Genomic DNA, 23,711 nt, shown 5'->3' with positions numbered 1-23,711 from the left:
AAGGCCGAATACATTTTACCGAACAATTTGGTCTTTGATGACGCGATCAAATTTACCAGCATAGAGTGAGAGATGCGCAAATGCAGCAAACATGTTGTACAAAGATGCGAAAACAGAGCACAACAAGTTTCATTTATCATTTAAAATCAAGACATCCTGAAAACCATGCAGCAATCCTGGGTATTTGTCTGCTGAATACAGAAGCACGGGAAAAAAAGAGACTTTAGCTCTTCCTCTCATGTTATAGAACGACGAAGAGCGTCAGCGGTATGTAATAAAAACTTCCTAAAACTAGTAAAGTCCTACAATGACAACACGCTTATATTAAACAAGAAATAAAATTTTAAGCTATTAATTAGACCGCTTTGTTGAGGGCTTTTTCCTCTGTCATCTCCTGTCAATCTTGCCACCGTCTCTCTCTCTCTCTTTGCTCGTGCTTGACCGTGCATGCAGGTGCGTCCACCGCTCAACATACAGTGCTATATAAGCTTTGTTGCAAGTTTCTGGTTATTTGCATTTTGCAGGATCAGATTAATATCCGTTTAGCCAAAACTCATTTATCTGGTTGAATGTAAATGGAACAGTTTTAAGTATATCAATAGCTATCTGATGAGAGAAGTGACCAGGTGTAAAAAGGCCCTATAATTACTGCTGGAATGCTAAAGGTCACGTTCTTACTGATCCCATTTTTCTAACTTTAGTTAGTGTGTAACATTGCTGTTAGCATAAATAATACCTGTAAAATTATAAAGCTCAAAGTTCACTGCCAGGTGGTTATATATGAAGAGTTTGGTTCCAAAACGCAATAAATCCATTTTGACAAATTTCAGTAAAAACGTGTTTTCTATACCAAGAAAGTGACAAGATGAAAACCACTATTTTCTGTTACAAACTTTCACATAGCATCTTTAGGTTATAAAAACATAAAAAATTCAAATCCATAACTTGATTTTCAAAGATTTATTATAAAAACTTCTTTTTTCCACAAAATGCAATAAATCCATGACAGTTTTTTATATCAAAATGCTATAAATCTATTAAATCAATTTATAAATGTGCATTCATCTTTACCATTTTATATTTATTTAGTTGACTAGTGGTATACAATGATTAAAAAATAAACATTAATGCCATTAACCAAAACACTTACTTTGTTATATTAAGAACACTGTCATTGCTGCGGTTATACTTGACGTCGTCTCTTTACATTTTTCACAGCGATCAGCTGTAAAATGTTTTGGTCCCGCTTGATTTTCGTTGACTTTGAGTAAAATAATGTAAAGTTTTCATAAGATCCCCTGAGGTCAATGTTTTAGCATGAGAAGCTTGATGCTGTCGGGAGAACAAGCACCCGAGTGCCTCTCGCGGAAATTATTAGATGTTGATGGCTTACGTTTCTTTCCCGTCACAGAAAACCATCACAAGTTTAGCAATGCAATTTAAGTATAATTTTGTTTTGTTTGTTGATCACGAAATACAAAGTAGATGAGGAAAACTAGGACTCTGTGTACTCAGCGCGGCGCCATTGTTTGTTTACATTGCGTGACTGGTGGGCTGTAATTTCAGGAATGGATTTATTGCGTTCTGTAAAAAAGAAGGAGTGGCGTTTATCACATTTTGGGAAAAAAGGGAGAAAAGATGACAGAATAACACGGCAGATATTGGATTTTGCGTAAAATTAAGAATTTACTTTTAACTACTGACCTGATATAATACTGATTCTGGCAGTAACTCATTTTTTTTTTCAAAAATGGCGTTTATTGCGTTTTGGAACCAAACTCTTCATATTTTCTTTAACAAATTTCAAAGCCTACAGCGAACGGCCGGTTTGGCCTACAGCCCTCTACTTCCAGGTTGAATGACGTCAATATTGGAGTTTTCAACAAAACTCCGCCCACAGGAAAATGTCAGTCGCCAGCTTTGGCTCAAACGGCTCTGCTAAGCTAAGCTGCTATCGAATCAAAACACACTAAACAAACTACACAATCAGGACTCATTATGTATTTCTGAAGGAGGGACTTCACAGAACAAGAAAGACATCAGCCTGTTTTTAGGACAGTGAAAACAGCGCTATAAAGATAAGTTAATTGTGTGAAAAATACCGCTTTTTTACATGTGCAACATAAACACGTTATTTTGCGCACTGTAAACACAATCAAAGCTTTGAAAACACAGAAAGATCGAGACCTTTAAATAATGCAAAATAAATATAGTAAAAAGAACATTCTGAAAATGTAACTTGAGCAAATTGGCAAAATAATTAGGAAAATGACAAAAAAATAGTTTGGCTGTTCTGTATTCGGCCTTCGGCTGAGTTTTTCATTTTATTCGGATTCGGCCACGAATTTTCCTTTCGCTACATCACTAGTAATCAGAATGTGACCAAACAGAAAAATTAAGCAGTTCTATTCTGATACAAACACAGAGAGATAATAAAATTGATGATTCTGTTCCATGTGTGCAGAAAAATTGCAGAGGATTTGGATATAAAAGACACATCTCTGGCCATCTGTTGGATTATAAAACACACAATGTCATGGGACAAAGGGAATCAGAGGAGAACCTGAACGTGTGCCTGCGCGTGTGTGTGTGTGTGTGTGTGTGTGTGTGTGTGTGTGCGTGTGTGTGTGTGTGTAGAAGGGGTAAAGCGTGTGTTCTTCTGTTCCTCTGCCTGTCTTGTTGAAAAGGGCAGAAGATGCTGACAGCTTCTGCACTCCCACAGGAAAACAACTACACAGAGCTGCTTTTATTCTGAACCTAGCACACATCAAATCTGCAGGCAGTACGCTCAGCTGTCTAACACCACACACAGACACACAAACACACCATACACCCACAACCTCTTCAGTGCTAAAGCCAAAACTTTGAAAAGTTTTGTTGAAGGAAAATTAGGACTGGGCAATATATCAAATATTAGATTTTTTCGAGACAATCATGCTGAAGAAGCAAAATTACAGAATATTATACAACAGTTCTTTCTGGTTCTCGAATCTGATTGGCTAAGAGGCGTGCAATATTCTACTGATAACGGCACAGTAACCGCTTCACCTTTCGTATCATTCCGCCACCTAGTGAATGGAGGTCCTCTAAACAGGCTGCCCACACACGGACACACACAAACACGCTGTTTTGAATCACTCTCCGTGTGTCTCATTAGTTCACTAGCTCGTGAATCAGTGTGTGAATCCTAATCGGAAGTTATTATTCCGTCAAAGATCAGCGCTCTTGGATGTTACGTTAAACTTAATTGAAGTTATGTCTTGTCACATCGTGTGGACGATTAACACTTGGAAAGAGGAATGTAAACTATTTTTTTTCTGGAGCAATATCTCTTCTCAGAACGCGAAAACACCATGGAACTGCAGGTAAGCACCGCAGCTTTTAAATGTGGACATTGATCATTTACTTTATCGTGACGTGACTATTAAAACATGTTATGAGATATCACAACTGATATATTTAAAAGCAGCATGCAAAAACATCTCTCTGACACTTATAAAAAAACGTTTTATATAGTTTAATAATAATCGAGTGCTCGTATCGCGTTGAGTAAATGGGAAAGCAATAGTAACGTTATACAAGTATAGTTTTATTAACTTTTACCTCGCGCCAAAACAATAACAACACAAAAGACACTAAATATGAATAAAACAACAAGTAATAGTTTGATCATGACACCAAATACTGCTGATTTGATCTAATTTTGACGATCAAAAACAAACAAGGCTAACATGAGAGCCAGGGAATCCCTGTCAGAGATGTAGCCCAGAGAGGGCGGTGGTCAGTGGGGCGAATGAACACTGACGTCCGCTCATGCTTTGGTTCTCATTCGTACCGAATCTCACTAAGCAAGCGTTCAAACAGGCGCTATCTTTACTAATCGACTGCAGATTTAAATATAATACATATACATTCTCGACTGAACTAATCTTAAAACTACACTTTGTGACCAAGAAACGGTAATATAAAGAAATGGCTTTTCCGTCCATTGAGTCAAAAGCAACCGAAAGTGTTACCTGTCATTCTGGCCGCCCTCAAATCTGTGGCGGAAGAAGTAGTTCTCAAACAAAGAGCCTTTTAAAATAACTCCGTTGTTGTTTTCTAGTTTTCGTTTTTCAAACGTGTGCCGTCGAATTGTTGTATAACGGCACTTTCACATTCGCTTTGCAGCCCTCTATCGGCCAAAACCGCATTAAAGAAGTTTCCAACCATCAGGTCGCGGTCCTGTAGTTCGAGTGAAAACTACAAAAACTTGCTTTACGGCAGACCTACAATCCAATCAGAGCCAGCTTTGCTGCAGTAGGCTAAATTATTTACGACAGTGGTAATGGACGATTCCGCTTCAAACCTTTAGGGGGAGCAAAGAGCAAAAACTCTTTAGTGTTGCTTTTAATACTTTTATTAAATTAACGTGTATACAGTATTCACTATTTAAGCAATATCGCTCTCTGAGGCCTACGGCCTCATGCCTCTGGCCTAATCACAGCCGTGATGATATAGAGCTATATCACACTCCTACTCGAGCGATATTGCTTAAAGGGACACAAGGCAGCATTTTTATGTTAATAAATCATCTTCGTAAGTCGGTATATGGTTAAATGACTCATTACATGACGAATGAAGACCCTCTCGCCCGCCCCTACTGTCTGTAGGAAGAATACCCCACTTGCAAGTTCGCTGTATCCGACCCGGTGTCCTTCAGTCTCGTAAAGTCTCAGATATAGAAAGCATTTACTCCCAGACACTAGGGGGAGCTAGTAGAGAAATAATACTCAGACTTGCCTTGTGTGCCTTTAAATAGTGAATACTGTATACACGTTAATTTAATAAAAGTATTAAAAGCAACACTAAAGAGTTTTTACTCTTTGCTCCCCCTAAAGGTTCGAAGCGGAATCGTCCATTACCACTGTCGTAAATAATTTAGCCTACTGCAGCAAAGCTGGCTCTGATTGGATTGTAGGTCTGCCGTAAAGCACGTTTTTGTAGTTTTCACTCGAACTACAGGACCGCGACCCGACGGTTGGAAACTTCTTTAGTGCGGTTTTGGCCGATAGAGGGCTGCAAAGCAAATGTGAAAGTGCCGTTCACCCTGTTTCGGATGGATGAACGACTGAAACTTTTTTGGAAACATTATTTTAAGGTAAAAAAAACTCTTTAGTGTTGCTTTAAAGGAATATTCCACATAAAAAATATTCTTATAATTAATTTACTCACCCCCATGTCATCCAAGTATGACGTATGCAAAACTTCTGTTCCAGTGTTTACAAAAAAGAGAAGCGTTGCGACATTGTTGCATGTGGAATGATACTAATTAATGTCTTTGTGTCAGTTTATTGTGGATTGTTTAAGTAATATGTGTGTTTCACATATGTAACGCCTGATGAGAAATTGTGTTTTAAAAGTACTTTTTTGCCTCAAAATGCAAACAAGTAATGTTTTTTTAGTAAGGCATGTTTGTTAAAACTAGTTATATTTCCTATAAAGCCTAGTCCTGGTTTAAGCTAATCCCTGTCCGGGAAACCACTCCAAAACGTCCTATCCAGATCATGTTTTTAATTTTAAAGTTGACGTTTTTAAAATTTTTCCAAAAGCAGAAATATTGAAAATACCAACTATACGGAGTTAAAATTTAGAAAGAAATCAAGATATGAAATGTTAGGTAAATTATCCACCACTAAGGAATATCAAACAGTGTAGAGAAGGGGTTCCCAAATTTTTTATTTTACGACCCACTTAAAATAGATAAAATCTATCCCGGGACCCACCAACATATTAAATGTAAATTAATGAAACACTTTTTTCCTCTTTTATAATTGAGTAGTCTTTATTTTCCTTGTCATTTTTATGAAATGTAAGTTTAATTGCATTATAAAAAACCTCATGGTATATCATATCAAAATAATTATTTTATTTTATTTTGTGTCATTCACCTCTACAGCCAAGCGACTTTGCGCAACCTACCTTTTCTTACCGACCAATAGTTTGAAAACCCATGGTGTAGAGGAACACTTTTGGTCTGAATCCTAAATTTCCTCTAAAGGTTATAAACATAACTCAGCGAGAACTTTGTTGCATTATTACAAAACATTTTTTGCCCAGTGGGCTTTTTTCGAGCATAGTGAAACACCTTAAAAAGATTTTAATGGAATTTTAATAGTGGAACTGGGCTGGAACTGATCTCAGGTCAGAATCAGTGACCTCTATTGCACCAGATGTCTCAGCAGAATTATTCAGCAGTCAGCAGTTTCTATCTAGGCTGAATGTCAAAGATCCAGCGTTTTAATTCAACCAAAAAGCAATCTTTCCCTGGTAGGTCAAAAATTGACATCAATGATGCAAAGAGTCAAAGTGTAAAAGATGAGTGTAGCAAGATCTTTATACCCTTAGGATTTAAAAGGATGTTTTTAGCTTCTTATTAAGGACCAATTTCATGTACAGGCCCTGAGACTTACATCAGTCTCTTTATGCTATAACAGGGGTGGCAAATGTCAGCCCTGGAGAGCCACAGTCCTGAAAAGTGTAGCTCCAGCTGTAATCAAACACATTACATAAGTTCTTGACGGTATATAGGTTCCTTAGGCCAGTGTATGGGTTCTAGATTATATGTATTATCCTTAAGCAGAGAAAGTGAAGCCCTGAGTTGGTCTTTTATCACAAAACATAATTTAAAGCGTATTTTTTGCATTTGAATGTAAACACATCTAGATGAAAAATGGCGGCTAGGGCTGTGACGGTGAAGTGCGGCCTGTGGTGGTGTGCATGTCACAAACTATGAGAAATATAAAGCCTGCAGACTTGGAGTTAGTGTGCTATTTGCAAGGGAAGGCAACTGATATCAGTGATGATCCGCTGGCTTGAGGACGAAACAATGATGCAAGATATTGGCTGCAGCCTCTAGAGGTCGCATTTGTAAGCTGCATCATCAAGAGTGTCGTATTTCAGAATATTAACAATTACAAAGTTGACTATTATTCTTTGTTAATAGTAAATTGTTGTAATATGCTTATGTAATGCTTAGGTAACTGAAATAAGCCAGGCTTGATGACGTATAAAGCCTGCATATGGACCTCCGGAGGCTGCAGCCTTCAGATTAAGAAACTGCCATTCTCTTTTGTTCACTCAAGGTTGCAAAAAAATATCAATCTGCGTTACACCATCAGAAGAGTTTTCAGCATGGTTGGAAACATTATAACCCCAAAAAGGTTCCTCACTTCTTGTTTCATGGATGGAAGTGTTATGCTGCGTTCACACCAGCTGAGGTAGAGGCGTCCAACGCAAATTATTTCAATTTTAAGTCAATGTGAAGACGCGTTGATGCGCGTCTGGAGGTCTCGCGGCACGAATGAGGCGTTTAGTGCGGGGCGTTAGACGCGATTCCGCCTCATTCGCATGTGTAGTTTGCGCGAATGGCGCGAGTTGAAAAATTTGAAATTTGGCGGAAAAACACACTACGTTAACCATTCAGGAGCTTGCTCTAGTAGTGACGTGATTACAGAAGCGAGCGGAGTCGCACAAGCCCCTCCCATGACGCGAATTTCTGCGTGAATGTCTCGATGACTAGAATTTCACACGCAAATGAAGCAAGTAAACTCAAACTATTCAAGCGGCAAACTAGACGTGGTAGACGCGATTTTGACGCCTCAAACGCGGCAGTTGTTTTCAATCAGCTGAACAAATTCTTAATTTCTAATGGTTACTTTGACATTTTTCAATCTGGTTTCAGACCACACCACAGTACAGAGACAGCGCTCATAAAGATAATAAATGATATTCGCCTCAACACAGACACAGGCAAACTATCAGTGCTGGTGCTACTCGACCTCAGTGCTGCTTTTGACACTGTCGATCACAACATACTTCTTGACAGACTGGAAAACTGGGTCGGGCTTTCTGGGGTGGTCCTGAAATGGTTCAAGTCATACTTAGAAGGGAGAGGTTATTATGTAAGTATAGGTGGCCATAAATCTAAGTGGACATCCATGACATGCGGAGTCCCGCAAGGCTCAATTCTTGCGCCACTCCTGTTCAACCTGTATATGCTCCCACTAAGCCAAATAATGAGAGAGAACAAAATTGCCTATCACAGTTATGCAGACGACACTCAGATCTACTTAGCTCTATCCCCTAATGACTACAGCCCCATTGACTCCCTGTGCAAATGCATTGATGAAGTTAACAGTTGGATGTGCCAAAACTTTCTTCAGTTAAACAAAGAGAAAACTGAAGTCATTGCTTTTGTAAACTAAGTTTAAGTTCTCAAGGTGAATGCATACCTTGACGCTAGGGGTCAAACAACTAAAAATCAAGTCAGGAATCTTGGTGTGATTCTGGAGTCTGACCTTAGATTCAGTAGTCATGTCAAAGCAATAACTAAATCAGCATACTATCATCTCAAAAATATCGCAAGAATTAGATGCTTTGTTTCCAGACAAGACTTAGAGAAACTTGTGCATGCTTTCATCACCAGCAGGGTGGATTATTGTAATGGCCTCCTCACTGGCCTTCCCAAAAAGACCATTAGACAGCTCCAGCTCATTCAGAACGCTGCTGCCAGGATTCTGAGCAGAACCAGAAAATATGAACATATCACACCAGTCCTCAGGTCTCTACACTGGCTACCAGTTACATTTAGGATTGATTTTAAAGTATTATTAATGGTGTATAAATCACTCAGTGGACTAGGACCTCAATACATTGCTGATATGCTCATTGAATATAAACCCAACAGGTCACTCAGATCATTAGGATCACATCAGCTGGAAATACCAAGGGTTTACTCAAAGCAAGGAGAGTCAGCTTTTAGCTATTATGCCAGTCGCAGCTGGAACCAGCTTCCAGAAGAGATCAGATGTGCTCCAACAGTAGCCACATTCAAATCCAGACTCAAAACACATCTGTTTAGCTATGCATTTACTGAATGAGCACTATGCTGCGTCCGAACTGATTGCACTATATTTTATATGCACTATTTTAATTATTTTCTATTTCTCTTGATTTTATTCTTATTTTTAACTGTTTTATACTTTTATTCCTGTTTTATTCTTTTTCACACATTTAAACAGTTTTTATTAAAATCACATTAATTTTCTTTTAATTGATATTAAATGCATGTTTCTTTGATTTTTGTTTTCTCATTTCTATGTAAAGCACTTTGAATGACCTTTGTGCATGAAATGTGCTATACAAATAAACTTGCCTTGCCTTGCCTTGCCTTGTTGTGAACCCACGGTTACAATAAACACGCACATAGGCGCCAATCCCGTGTGTGCTTCGGGGCTTGCTTGAGCACCCACTGAAATGACCAAGCACATACGCTTGGCCAGTTTCTTAACATTTACTTCTCGTCGCGTCTAAAGCCATGCGGAAAACGTGACCGTAACGCTTTCTTCCTCTTCAAAGCCCATGTGCACTCCAGAACGTCATAAAATGTTTTGTGGGTGAATTCATGTGCAGTTTATGCAGTGTGTGTATATTTAAAGAAGGTAGCTGTTGCATTGCTTTATTTCTTTCTCTTTCACGTTATAGTCTTTATAAAAAATACAAACAAATAATAGGGGGGAAAAAGCAAGAGTGATATAGAGTCTGTCATGCAGACTTTGTAAGGTGACAATAAAGTTGGTGGCAGACAGAGGTGCATTCTGAACAGGATTACATAACTGCAGCAGGGACTCTCATCTCTACTCTCTCTGTCATTAAAATAAAACAAGGAGAGAATAAACGCTTTAAGATCGCTGCAGGGGCGTAGCTAGAATTTTATTTTTGGGGGTCCCATATATATATATATATATATATATATATATATATATATATATATATATATATGGATGGCACGTTTTCTTCTTCTCGTTCATCTTTTCGTGCTTTTTTGAAAAAGCGTAAAATTGTACTTTGCGCACCAGCTGCCATTGTCACCAAATAATAATGAACTCTCATGCAAAGTTACACACAACACCATGTGACATGAGCTAATCCTATCAAGTTTGAAAACAGCTGTCAATCAGACTAAGAAATCAACATTTTCTTATTTTATTTATTTTATTTTAAGCAATTGGAAATCTGAGGGGGCAGACATGTAAATGAGGGGGCCAAGGCCCACCCAGGCTAGCCTGGTAATACCATCCTCTGCTATTTTGCTTCGCTTCATAGACAGAGTCTGGCTGGGCATAATTGACAATCGTTTTCCTTCTCGTGGGAGGGGCTTGTCTGAAGTTTAAAATCATTGGTCTAAACGTAAGCCAATCACACATAACATTTGGAAATGATGTGCTTTATGCGCCGGATCAGCCGCATCATATCTCTGCTGTAAAATACACGTATAAACCCATCGAGCGAAATACCAGAGTTAACATGGCTATGAACGACTTTTGCAGATTATGTAAAGTAAATCGTGCCAGAGCTAGTTGAACACTATCCTTACGGTGGCTTTCCACTCACGTCTAACGGGAGGAAAGCCCCTCTCTCCTCTCAAACTCTTCCACCAGACAACCATAACCATATGTAAATTAAATCTTCCTACCTTATTTTCTGGTTAATCAGGAATGTCACCAAAGAATGCTTGCCCACGCGTCCTCCACCATTAACTGTGAACAATATAATTCCATTCCATGATTTCTCGAACGTTGTGCACGTCAAGCTGTGCTGCACACAGTTTCTCGCTGACGATCGGTAAAGTTGATAAATTAAACTTTTCCAAAAACTTGTCGGGAGTAGGGCAACAACATAATCTCCATTCAAATGTTTAACAAACACTTTTCTTGTTCGGGTTTAAGTTGGCAAGTGCCGGTTCTCCACAACAGAGCAAATAGCTTTCTGTATCTCCGTGTCCACAACAAACTACAACCGTGATTCGGCGTTTAGCGTCTACGTCACGGCTCTCAGCCCGCCCTCTGTTCGTTGATTGGACGGACGTTTTGAGACCGGAAGAAAACGGTTTGAATGGGAGGTATCTCAGACTGAGTACAGAAGCGTAATGAAATTTAGCGGAAGTACGAAGTCTGACGTAGTCAGGCTACACCCAGGCCCCCTCGTGGCTACGCCCCTGGATCGCTGTAGCAGTTCTGAAGAAAAGACAGACAAATAGACAGGCTGATAGACAGGTGGCTAAAAATACAATCAGACAAACAAACACACACAGATGGATGGACCGACAGACAGGCAGATAAAAAGACAAACAGACACAACAAAAGACAGACAAGCAGTCAGTTCAAAAGCCAGACAAACCAAAAGACAGAAATATAGTTGGATTAAAAGACAGACAGATCAATGATAAAAAGACAAACATACATACATACAAACATACAGACAAGAAATGTAGACAGAAAGGTAGACACACACAGAGACCAACAGACAGACAGGTAGACCAAAAGACAGACAAACAGACAGAGAAATAAAAACAAGAACAAAAGACAAACAGACACAATAAAAAACAGACAGACAAACAGGCAAATCACGGATCAAAAGACAGACAGTTTGATGGTAGTCGGACAACCAAACAAACATAAAGGGCCCTATCTTGCACCCAGCGCAATTGACTTTGTCAGTAACGCATGTATCATTCGTATTTTGCACCGGCGCAGAGCGGGTTTTTCCCTCCACAGACGCACGTCGGCAAACTAGGGAATGAACTTTGCTCCCTGGGCGGTTCGGCGCAAAAAAGGAGGCGTGTTCCGGCGCAAACCATCCCTGATGCTATTTTGCAGTCAAAAAACAATTGCGCCACTGACAAAAAAAACTAGTCTAAAGTCAGTGGCGTGTTGCGCGTGGTTCATTATGCTATTTTAAGGGCGCATGCTTGACCATAATGTATAGCGTGCACAATGCGCACACACTTTGCTTATCTAATCTACACAGATGCAACAGTTATTTTTGCAAATCATAAATTGTTACAATAAAAAAATATTAACACATGAGATAAGGGAAATCATTGTGGTGAGCATTGTGGTGATAGTTTTTATTTATTGTGTGGCTGCGTTAAAAAAAATCTCATGCAAATAACGGTTACAAATTTTTCATAAGTTTGTGGTGTGACTGTATTACGTTTATTTTATGTAAATAATAATTAAAATGTTTTCATAAGAAACCTTAATGTATATGAACTTGATTTGTAAGTGTACTTCGGGGTTGGACCTTGCTTGCGTTTCTTGGGTCCGATTTCAATGCCCCCAAACCCTTTCAGCGGTGAGGGTGGATGCAGCGATGTCCTCTGCTGGCGTCAGGTCATGTGTAGAGGCAGATCCACCTCCCGTTACACGGCGTGCCCGATTTATGCTGGCAAGCTTGGAATTCCCCCGTCTCCTGACATCATTGTAGCGCTTGGCGCAACGATGGGGATGCCAGCTGATGAGACAATTGTGGCTATTTCCTCTCACGGTTTCTTCCATCCCCATACAAAACAACTTCTCTTTCTTTGACTCTTACAAGAACGTGGGTCTCCTCGGCTGTGAACCGCTCCTGCCGTGCGCCTGGCAAATCCGTCATAATAATAGCAACCCGCCATGGAACTTCGCCCTTGCGTTTAAAGGGAATTTTGGATAGCGTTCTGATTGGTTTATTTGACGTTACGCCCAAACCACACCTATGAATAATGAACCTACTTCAGACCAACCCCTTATTGATTTGCGCAAGAGTTATTTCTCCCGCCGGGAAAATAGCAACAGCGCCCAAGATCCGCACACAAAGTCACTTGCGCTTTGCAGGCAGAACAAAAGTCAGATGGACACAACAAAAGACAGATCAAAAGACAGACAGACAGACCAACAAAGAGAAAGACAGATGGTTGAATAAAAATACAGAAAGACAGACAAACAAACAGACAGACAGACAGACAGATAAAACAAGAACAAAAGACAAACAGACACAACAAAAAACAGACAGACAAACAGGCAAATCACTGATCAAAAGACAGACAAACAAAAAGACAGACAGATAGTTAAATTAAAAGACAGACAGTTTGATGATAGTCGAACAACCAAACAAACATACAGACAGAAAGGTAGATGTATGGACAGATAGATTGAAAGACAAGCAAACAGACAGACAGACAAATGGACAGACAGACAGACAGACAGGCAGGCAGAACAAAGGTCAGATGGACACAACAAAAGACAAATCAAAGACAGATAGACTAACAGACAGACCAACAAAAAAATAAAGAGATGGTTGAATAAAAATATAGAAAGACAGACAAACAGACAGACAGACAGAGAGGTAGATCAAAAGACAGACAAACAGAATAACAGACAGACAAATAGATCAAAAGACAGACAGACACACACACACACAGACACACACACACACACACACACACACACGGATAGATGGACAGACAGACAGGCAGAACAAAAGGCAGACGGATACAATAAAAACAGAACTAAAGACAGATAGATAGACTAACAAAGAGATAGACAGATGGTTGGATAAAAATACAGAAAGATGGATAGACAGACAGAATGAAAGACAGACAAACAAAAAGATAGACAGATGGTTGGATAAAAATACAAAAAGACAGAAAGAAAGACAGACAGACAAACAGGTAGATCAAAATACAGACAAACAGATCAAAAGACAGACAAAGACACACACACACACACACACACACACACAGATAGATGGACAGACAGACAGGCAGAAAAAGACAGACGGACACAACAAAAGACAGATAGACAGACAGACAGACAGACAGAAAATCAAAAATATAGAAAGATGGTTGGATAAAAATACAGAGAGACAGACAAACATAGAGACAGAAAGATAGATGTATGGACAGGCAGACAGACACACACCGAGACAAACAGACAGACAAATAGATCAAAAAAACAGACTAACACGGATAGATGGACAGACAGACAGGCAGAACAATAGACAGACGGACACAAGAAAAGACAGACAAACAGAACAGCAGACAGACAAACACAGAGACACACACACAGATAGATGGACGGACAGACAGGTAGAACAAAATCAAATGGACACAACAAAAGACAGACATACAGATCAAAAGACAGACAAAAAGAGATAGTTTAATCAAAATACAGAAAGATCGATGATAAACGGACAAACAAACATACAGACAGAAAGGTAGATGTATGGACAGGCAGATAGACAAACAAGCAGACAGCCACAAACAAAGACAAGTAGAACAAAAGACAGACAAATTTTAATTAACACCTAAAGATCCCGCTTTGTATAACGAGATTCGTGCAGAAGAGGGATGTCTGAAAGTCACACTCCTCTAAGTCATGAACACTCACAGTCGTGACAGAAACACTTGAGATTTCACACAGCCTTTCACGTCTAGATTTGCACACATCAACGTGTGAGATGGGACACAGACAATAACATAACACTTATTTTCAAGCACATTACTGCTGCTTTTCAGCTTGGGAGATTTTCCTGTCCGTTAGTCAGGAGGACAGAAGATGAGAGAGCCGACAGACACAACGGTGATAAACTCACTTCCTGTGGAAAAACTCCATCTGTGTCCTCAAACACGACTCCAGAACACTTTCAGTTCTTGCACATTCACACAGATACACTTTATATAAGTAAATATTAAACTTCCACATTTATGTTTAAACTATAGGGGTGTGAATGAGTAATTGACAAGTGAGGTATTTGTCTGCACCACCTTTTAATGTGACCTCACACTAATAAGATCATCAAAACTGCATGTCTAATGAGACTGCTTTGGTTTAATGGGGATTAAAAACAAGGAACGGGTAGATTTTTTTTGTTCACACACTGCCAACACACATTGGGCCCTATTTTAATGATCTAAGTGAATTCTCTAAAGCACACAGTGGACGGTCTAAACGGGCGTGTCCGATTTCACTTTTGCTAATTTAACGACGAGAAAATGGTTAATGCAGCAAGTGCGTGGCCTAAAAGGGTTGTTCCTATTCTCATTATGAGTAATGGGTGTGTTTTGGGTGTAACATGCAATAAATCATCTCTCATCCCCTTAAAAAGCAAGTTGCGCTGGCGCCATGCCAATTTCCTATTTAGATGGCGGAATTTGTAAACTGAAAAACTAAGTGAAGGAAGAATTATTATTAAGATTGATATTAAAAAAATTCGTTGTTTTCATGTGTATTGAAACTGGTATTTTTGGTATTAAAACCTTTAAAAGTCATTTTCTTTCAGTCATGGAAGTAAAATTAGGCTTTTAATTGCTGTAAATGAATGGATAGCCTACATGACCAGTGTTATCTAAAAAAAAATTAACAAATATGCGTTTGTACTCCAAAAAATACTTTATTTGTAACAAACAGGAGATAAAGAATTTACAAACATGTGGAGAGCCGAAACGTTTCAGCACTCGGACAGCGCCGTGATGGTTTTGAAAAGCATTACTTAAAAACGTTTCTTATCTCATCATATCCACATGTACAAAGTCATCATATGCAAGCAATGAATCAGTGGAGTAGCATTTTTTAAAAACATAAAAAAAAATATGAGTATTTGTTTAAAGCAAAACATTTACCTACCAGGCTACAGGTGAAGCAGCTCTTTACGCCTTCTAACATATCATAATCGATCCTCATTTATGTCCAAGAGACTCAATAATAATCTTTTACATTTTTATTCTTTGATTTTTCATATTTTAAAATGTTTGTGTGCTGCTGCGCATCCATGTGATAAGCAAAGGCATGTTGTCGTCCCATTTATAGGCACATATTACTAACGCGCTCATTAAATAACAAAAACAACATTGCGGCATTGACTTTATACCAGGTTTTTGTTTGTAAATGGCGTAGTCTATTTTAGTTGCCTCAAAATGGCAACGTGCCAACAATGCGCCTGAACACACCTCGTTTTCGGACCAGAACGCCCATGGGCGCAAAATTGGGCGCAAATGTGGTGGCTAAACGTGAAAATTATAATTGTGCCGGGTTGAAACTAGCAGTTAAGGGGCTCGCACACCGGCCGCGCAGCTCCGCGCCGTTCTAAAATCGAACACATTTTTTCTATGAGTATACGCACACCGGAGCGCATATTCTGCATTTTGAAGTAGATGCTATCTGGCGAAGCTCACGCTATTTAATGTGCACTTCCGGTTTACGATACCTCCGAGTTGTCCTAGGCGCGACTCGACGCTGGGTGTAGGGCTGGGACAACGTGTCGACGTAATCGACGACGTCGACGCAAAAAATACGTAGACGCAAAATATACGCGTCGATTCGTTAGACCCAAAAAGTCGCCGACGTAGAATAGTAGCAACACGAGTGGCTTCAGTCCACACAGCAAGTGTGAGCAGTACGTGCGGCGCGTTTTTTCAGCGCCCATGTTAACAAGCATGCACCCTGCCGCATGAGCAGCACGAGCTCGCGGCTCTGTAGCAACAGTGCTGCAATCGTTTCTGCGTCGGTTCTGCTGCGCTGCTCATGCTCAATTAAAGTGAAAGTGCTTTGTTTATGGTTTAAATGCTCGTGGATTGACGCGAAAAAGTGTAATTTTACCATAAAATCATGAATGTCAAGTGTGTTTTAAACAGTCATGACTTTGAGCAATTTAACAAAAAGCAATGAAATGTGTCACTGTTGTTAGAAGACTGCGCTTTCATTCACTATCTGTCCAGCAGTAAATGAGTCTAATCTATCTTAACAAACTTAAGAGAAAAAGATTCAATAACATATGTGCTTCTTAAGTCTATAATTGTGTTTATATCAGTCATTAAATGGACTAGAACAGCACAAAAACAATGTGGATTAAACAAATCAAGTTATAAAAGTTACACTGACCATCAAAATGCACATTGAAGAGGTTTTGCTCATAAATGCATGTAAAATAAAGATAATTTGAACTTGAGATTTTTATACTGTTACTAAACTGCACAGTATGAGCTGCAAACGCTTTATTGAATGCTACCTCTGACTAAGAATGCATTATTTTGCACTTGTATAGTCTTTTTTATTTTTAAATTTTAAGAGCAATGAACATGTGAAGAGTTTCGTTGCAAAACGAGATAACCAACGTTTTCTTAATTGTTCAGAAATTTCGTTTTTGGTTGTGCATTCCAATTGATTTCAATGCAACTGCAGTTGGTTTGTTTTGATTTAAACCTTCATAACTAAAAAAATACAGCTAAGTAGCACCATAAAACAAAATAATAACATGACAATATAATAATAAACATGTTTTGAGAAAAATGTAAAAAAAATGGATTTATCTCGTTTTGCAACGAAACTCTATATTGAAATGTTTACATTCAGATATGTAAATCAACATGTATAAATTGCTATTAGTTAATTAATGGGGAGATAATCGAGAATCGAATCGAAGTCGAATCGGACTGATAAAATGAATCGTTAGATTAATCGATGCATCGAAAAAAATTATCACATTCCAGCAGATCCCACAATGCACCTCTCTTTGCCCTCTTAGTGGAAATATTTTATATCCTGATCCAAGATCAGTTCAGATGACTAGCTTGTCTCAGCAGAAGTTTGAGTGCAATAGCTGGTAAATTAAAAAACAATAAGCTACTGAGAGAAAAGAAGGGTTGAAATTTCATTCATAGGTTAAGGTAAAGCTGTGGGTAAATTAAAGGTCTCAGCGTATGTGTATGGGGGCGTATGCACCAGTTAATAAAATTAACCTAAAGGAGAATATCACACAGAAAGGACATAAATGAGTATGTGAGTCAGCATACGGGTAAAGGGCGATTAAAGGTTGAAAACAAACCCCTTCATAAATTACACACACACACCAGACATTTTCTTTCATGTGCATCCACTGCCCCATTTACCGGAGGAGAGCCCATCTATCATCCGAGTGCCGTTGCCCGGGTAACCCAGTTAATATTCCAGACACAAGCGAGACAGTGAGAGAGAAAGACCGATACAGTGATGCACAAACAAGCAAGCAACACATTTACAGGTCCAACACACAAAAACAGATTTTCAGTAACGCATAACACATACAGTACACAGTCAAAAATAAAGGTACGAAGCTGTCACTGGGGCAGTACCCTTTAAAAAAGGTCCTAATATGTACCATTTAGATACAAATATGTACCTTTAAAGGTACATTTTGGCAGTTCAAAGTACTAATATGCACTCTTTGGGTACAAATGTGTACCTTTTTGACAGGGTACTGTCCCAGTGACAACTTTTGTACCTTTATTTCTGAGAGTGTATGTGACCCTCTCAGCTAGTGTTTTTTGCAGGTATTTTACATAAAATCATCCTACATAATGTAAAGAACAATCGGTTGAATAACCTTGATATCTTTTGACCGAGTAAGGTCATGTCGAAGACTGAAATTACAGCTTTGATGTTTCTGATCTCATACTTCGATTATAAGACATTTGTCTGGATTTGTCAAAATACATTTATATATAAATATAAATCAAAGTCTATATTATTAAAAACCTGATATTAAAAACGCACACTATAATCTTATGCATATATACACAACCAAACAACATGAAAGACGCACAAACACAATCTCTCTTACATGCAACTCGATTAATTATTCACTTTCCATTCATAAACTGCAGAGCCTGTGCTGATGAAATGGGGGGATAACCCCCATATGACTGCGGTAGCTTCCAGCAGCATTGAATCCTCTCGGCCAATCAGACGAGAGGAAGGAAACACAACAGGATGGGCAGGGCCAAGGAGATACCGCATAACACTGCAGCCCTCCCTTCCCCCACGTTTCATTCACTCGCTCGTTCATTCATCCCTTCATTGATTCATTCATTCATAAAGTGCGATCGTACACAGCTGTGGTTGGTCTGGACAGCGATGGCCCCTCTCGTCATAGCACAGACGAGCTCACAACGTTTTACGTGACCCCGGGGAAATAATGCAGAGAGGAAGAAAGAAGATAACAGCGTGTGAATGAAGCAAACGCATTGACTCACAGCCATTCTGTTCGACTGTGAATCGTAATGTAATCCTGCAGTCTCAATTCAAGTCTCTCCGTTCAACAATCAAACACTTTTACTGCAGATCAAATGTGATTTGTGTATTGTGACGCAAAACAAAATACACTTGAGTGGATTTCTTGTGCTTTGTTTTCTTGTTCAATACTGCAGTGCAGAAAGAGAGAGAGAGAGAGAGAGAGAGAGAGAGAGAGAGAGAGAGAGAGAATGAGCATGGGGTTACCCTCCTGATGGTGTGTTGCTATGACCGGGCACTTCAAAGACCCCCATCTCACCCTCCTTCTCGCCCTGTGCTCTTTCCATTCTGTCAGCAATGACTTCAATGTGTTTGCCAAGTGGAAAAAAGCACTTGGAAAGATACTGGATATACACTGACACTTACACACAGTTACACAACATTAAAGGACTGATCTGCGCAAACAACACAAAGGTCATGGGTCCGATCCCAAGGGAACACGAAAAATTTAGAGATTAAATCCAGTATGGACAAAAGCATCTGATAAATGCATAAGTAAAATGTAATGAATGCAACTTTGTAGCATTTCTCATATTATTGTCTCCTGGAGATGAATCACTATTGATTTTTCCCTTCATTCAAGTCGCTTTGAATTAAAGCATCTGCTCTGAGCATTTAAAAGTGAATGTAAATTTTGCCTCTGTAACTTACCATTCATTGCCACAGAAATATCATTTTAACTCGCTCCTTACAAAATAACAAAAACTTATTTAGGCATAAAATCTGAAAGAAGAGACTAAATCAGGGGTCTCCAACTTTTTTTGTGAGCAAGGGCGAAGGATAAAGCAATCTGAAGGGCTACTTTTTGATATTTATCTACTCAAAACATTGATTTTATCATTGTTTAAAATGTTAACATACATAAAAAGCCATACTAATATAAATGTGCAATAAATAAATAATACAATTGAGACTATTAATAGAATGTGCTATGGTGGGCACCTTGTTGGAGACCACTGGTCAAAATTATACTCTGTGGTAAAAGAGACATAAATGGGGAACTATGGTAGCTGGGGTATTTATTTTTTCGTTCAGGTGTGCGTTACCTCCTTCTAGATGGCAGTATGCATATGTTAGGCATGCTATTTATTGTGATGTAATATCAGAGTTTCCGCTTTAAGTCAAATGTCAAATTTCCTGACTTTCACAGACTAAAAAGCTGAATTTCCATGACCTATGTCCCTGATGCCGTAAGCCTGGATAATGTAGTGTATATGTGATTTTATAAAAATGTAGCTTAAATGCATGAAGCTGCCCCGGATCTAATCTACTTATCTCTGTGTGTGTATATATACATATATATTATGTTTTAATCCCCATAAAAATTTTAAAAATCTTACCTAATATATAATATATCCTCTATAGAATCAGCTATGTTTGGCTCTCTCCCAGGGTTTTTCCCCTCCTAGGACTTTTCGCCCATGGGGTTTTTCTCCTAGAGGGTTTTTTTCAACCCCTAGGGAGTCTGCTGACATTGCCGTAACTTAGCACTCTCTTACATATGTTACATTTTTACAACACTCGCTTGTATGGTTAATCTTAAACGCTGTATTCTGCTGTTTATGTTTTATGATTTTCTTGCATCTGTCAATGTGAAGCTGTTTTGAAACAATTAAACAATTGTGAAAAGCGCTATATAAATAAAATTGAATTGAATGAAATGTATAAACAGTGCAAATAAACAGCTGTTTAAATTGTATCCTTACTTGAAACCAGCATAGGCTTGGTCCCGGAAACGGTATTCCTTACTTCACAACTTAACAAGCAGATTACATTTTGATCAATGGAAACTAAAATTTGAACCAGCTTTTTTTTTTTTAGGATTTTTTGCTACTGTACCTTTTCTACCTGATCTACAAGCAGTCCGAGTACTCAGTGAATCGTTCACACTATTTTTAACCATCAGGGTGTGTCAAGTTGTTGAACACTGACTAGGTGTTATAATGTTAATAAAGATGATCATGTACTTATGTGCTAATGGCTGTTCATTACCATGATTAGTTGGGAACAATCCATTTAAAAGCCCAGCTCTGGAAATATCCACATAGTACATTCATCTCCATCTCTCACTTCATGTACACATGCTGCTGAAAGGAATTATGGGATATGAACTGCCTCTCCCAGTCAAAGAATCTGCTAACGCTGACTAACTGTAGGGCTTCCACTTTTTCCTCACACAACTGCAGAAACTCGAGACACGCACAGCATTAATGTATTGCAGAGGAATCTCCCTTAAGCAAGTCCATTATGGGTGAGAGGACACTTATGTTGTGATGCCAGACTTTTTAGCAATTAAGTTGCAATGTTAAAGTTAAAATGCATCCCAACAACAGCATTACATAAAGAAAACTTCATTGTGTCAGAGGTCACGGGTATAGCACACAAGAGAAGTGTGTGTTGAACCATATCTATAACTTTCCTGTCTTTACAGCTTTGAAAGGTCACAGAGAGCGTCACTTTTGTGATAGTGGGCAATTGTGGGAACATGATGTGGGTGTCCATGTGAAAAGAGAGAGAAATACATAAAATAAATATCTAAGATATTAGTTGTGAAATCTGTATAAAAGATGTTACATTTACCTGTATCTGCTCAAGAGTCCACAAAGACAAGAATTAATGAGAGACTCAATTCTTCATCAGTCAAATTTAATGAGTAAAGCTATTTAGTAATGAAAAACTACTTTTATTATGTATATAAATAATTTGGTCTTCATCTGCCATCCTTGCAAATCAACCTAATTACATCAGACTAAATCTCATAATCTTGACACAAGGTTATTGTGTGTCCTTATACATTTTCTAAGATAAACAACCCACACCCACATTCAGAAGCCATGCAGATGAACAATACACCTTAAACTTAACACAGACACACACAAAACACTTTGTGGAGGGTGAGAGATGGTGTCATCGCTCTGAAGAACAGATGTAGAGCTCTGAGAGCATGTCAAAGGTTCACACTCATCTTCATTACAGCACCAGTTAAATACATAATCTATTCTGTAACCACATAAATATAATGCTATGGCTACACTGCCCCCTAGAGTTGCGATACAGTACTGCAGTTGGTGTACTGAACTGCAGTAATTAAATGCCAGTTTTGCTCAAAATAAAAAAAAATCTGTTTAACTTGGTCTATGTGTATTATTTACTTATTTAAAAAAGCAAAACTTGGTATAAATGTTAAACATGCTGACTGTTTTCACATTCATGCCATTTTTTCTAAATGGTGTAATAAAAGTGACATTTATTTATTCGGTAGAGTTTATCTAAAGAAACCTAGGGTCAAGTAATTTCTTTAAAGAGGTCATAAAAATTTGACTTGAAAATAGCACTTTAAAAAAATAGTTCATTCAGATTTTGCCTGTTTTGTGACATAGGTAGTAAGTTATTACAATAATACCGCCCCTTAATCTGCACTATCCAACAACGACAATGCCATTTAGAGCAGAAGGAAAACGACAGAAAAAAATTATTGACAGCACAATTGAGATTCAATTTTAACAAACCACCATTATGGTGATCAGTGTATGCATGCATTTCATCAGCTTATTTGCATTTTAAAGGGCACACCCCAAAACAGCATTTTTTGCTTGCCTACAAATTGGCAATTTTAACATACTATAATAAATTATCTGTGGGGTATTTTAAGCTAAAACTTCATATTCGCAATCTGGGGACACCAAAGACTTATTTTGCATCTTTAAAAAATTTCATAATATGACCCCTTTAAACTACCGCCAACTTTAAGAACACAGAAGCGGTGCGGTAGCGCCGCCTATCGATTAATTCTGTCAAGCCTGTCAAGTCTATAAACGGGCAAATACATGAGAGGAAAAGTGTTTTGGCTAACTTACCCAATATCAAAATGTTTTCTTCCACTCCTACATGCTGTTTGATCAGATGCTCAAATTTGGTAAAATCTCCAAACCACTCGAAACTCTCCTCTGTGCGGTAACGCTCATTCCAGTAATCCACATCTTTATATCTGGCGTTTGAGTCTGGCAAATACTCCATCATTCTTTAAAATAAAATAAGAGATATGATGATTATCACATTCTTACAGTATTGTTATTAAATAACCACTGCTGACATTTCGATTGTTGTATTGGGCTTGACAGAACGACCCCAGCTGTCCATTTCTAATTTCATTCACACTTATGACTTTATAAATAGTTTGTTTCATATGAAAAATGATACCGTTCGGTGGTATTTAAATCAGGTCAGTCTGCTCTTACCAGTGTTTTCTCAATGTTTTTCACAGTTTCTGTTCATAATTAGAGAATATGTGTCTGACACGCTGAATAAAATATTACAAAGCTAGCTGGTATTTTAGAAGATCTACCAGCAAGACCCATGCGTTTTTCTTTCCACACATGCCCATCATGACGTGACCAATTCAACACAGTTTTTCAAAATAAAAGTTCATAAAAACTCAGAAGCTGGAAGTATTTTGTCGAAACCATGACGAATAAAATTTTCATTTCATTGTTGACTTATATGTGTTATTTAACATAAATAATGTGACTTCAAAAAATATTATTCACTGTGCATTTTGTTTTCTATTATAAATTTGTCTGTAGAGTTTGCTTTAAAATAGTATGTAAAGAAACTTCTTTGTAAAAATCCAAAATTTCGAAAAGCGCTATAAAAATAAAAACAAATGTTGATTAAAGTGATTAACGTTACAACCTGTACTCTAACTGTGCACCATTCTCAGCTTGTAACTATTTCAGATGCATGCATTGTTATTATAATACTCGATAATGATGATGGTCTTGTGAAATCGATTCGCAACAGTTCAGT

At 38.3% G+C, this 23,711-nt stretch overlaps 1 protein-coding gene across 3 annotated transcripts in view; it reads right to left on the bottom strand.

Moving 5' to 3' along the window:
- The window catches only part of ece2a (endothelin converting enzyme 2a), a 115,634-nt gene extending 91,931 nt beyond the window's left edge, over positions 1-23,703 (bottom strand). The window contains exons 1-2 of one of the 3 annotated variants that reach the window (XM_073856316.1): positions 23,598-23,703; positions 22,763-22,926 (exon numbers count right to left, since the gene is read on the bottom strand). In XM_073856316.1, coding sequence (XP_073712417.1) covers positions 22,763-22,925 — 163 coding nt within the window. In that variant the 5' untranslated portion in view covers position 22,926; positions 23,598-23,703. Of the gene's footprint in view, positions 1-22,762; positions 22,927-23,143; positions 23,309-23,597 lie in introns of those variants that run through there. The other 2 variants (XM_073856312.1, XM_055203411.2) reach the window with 2 other exon arrangements.
- Between the last annotated feature and the right edge of the window lie 8 nt (positions 23,704-23,711).

This window comes from Misgurnus anguillicaudatus, chromosome 2 (genome assembly GCF_027580225.2).
Source record: "Misgurnus anguillicaudatus chromosome 2, ASM2758022v2, whole genome shotgun sequence".
Classification (NCBI taxonomy): domain Eukaryota; kingdom Metazoa; phylum Chordata; class Actinopteri; order Cypriniformes; family Cobitidae; genus Misgurnus; species Misgurnus anguillicaudatus.
The sequence above is the reverse complement of the archived record's forward strand: the minus strand, read 5'-3'. Positions and strand labels throughout refer to the sequence as shown.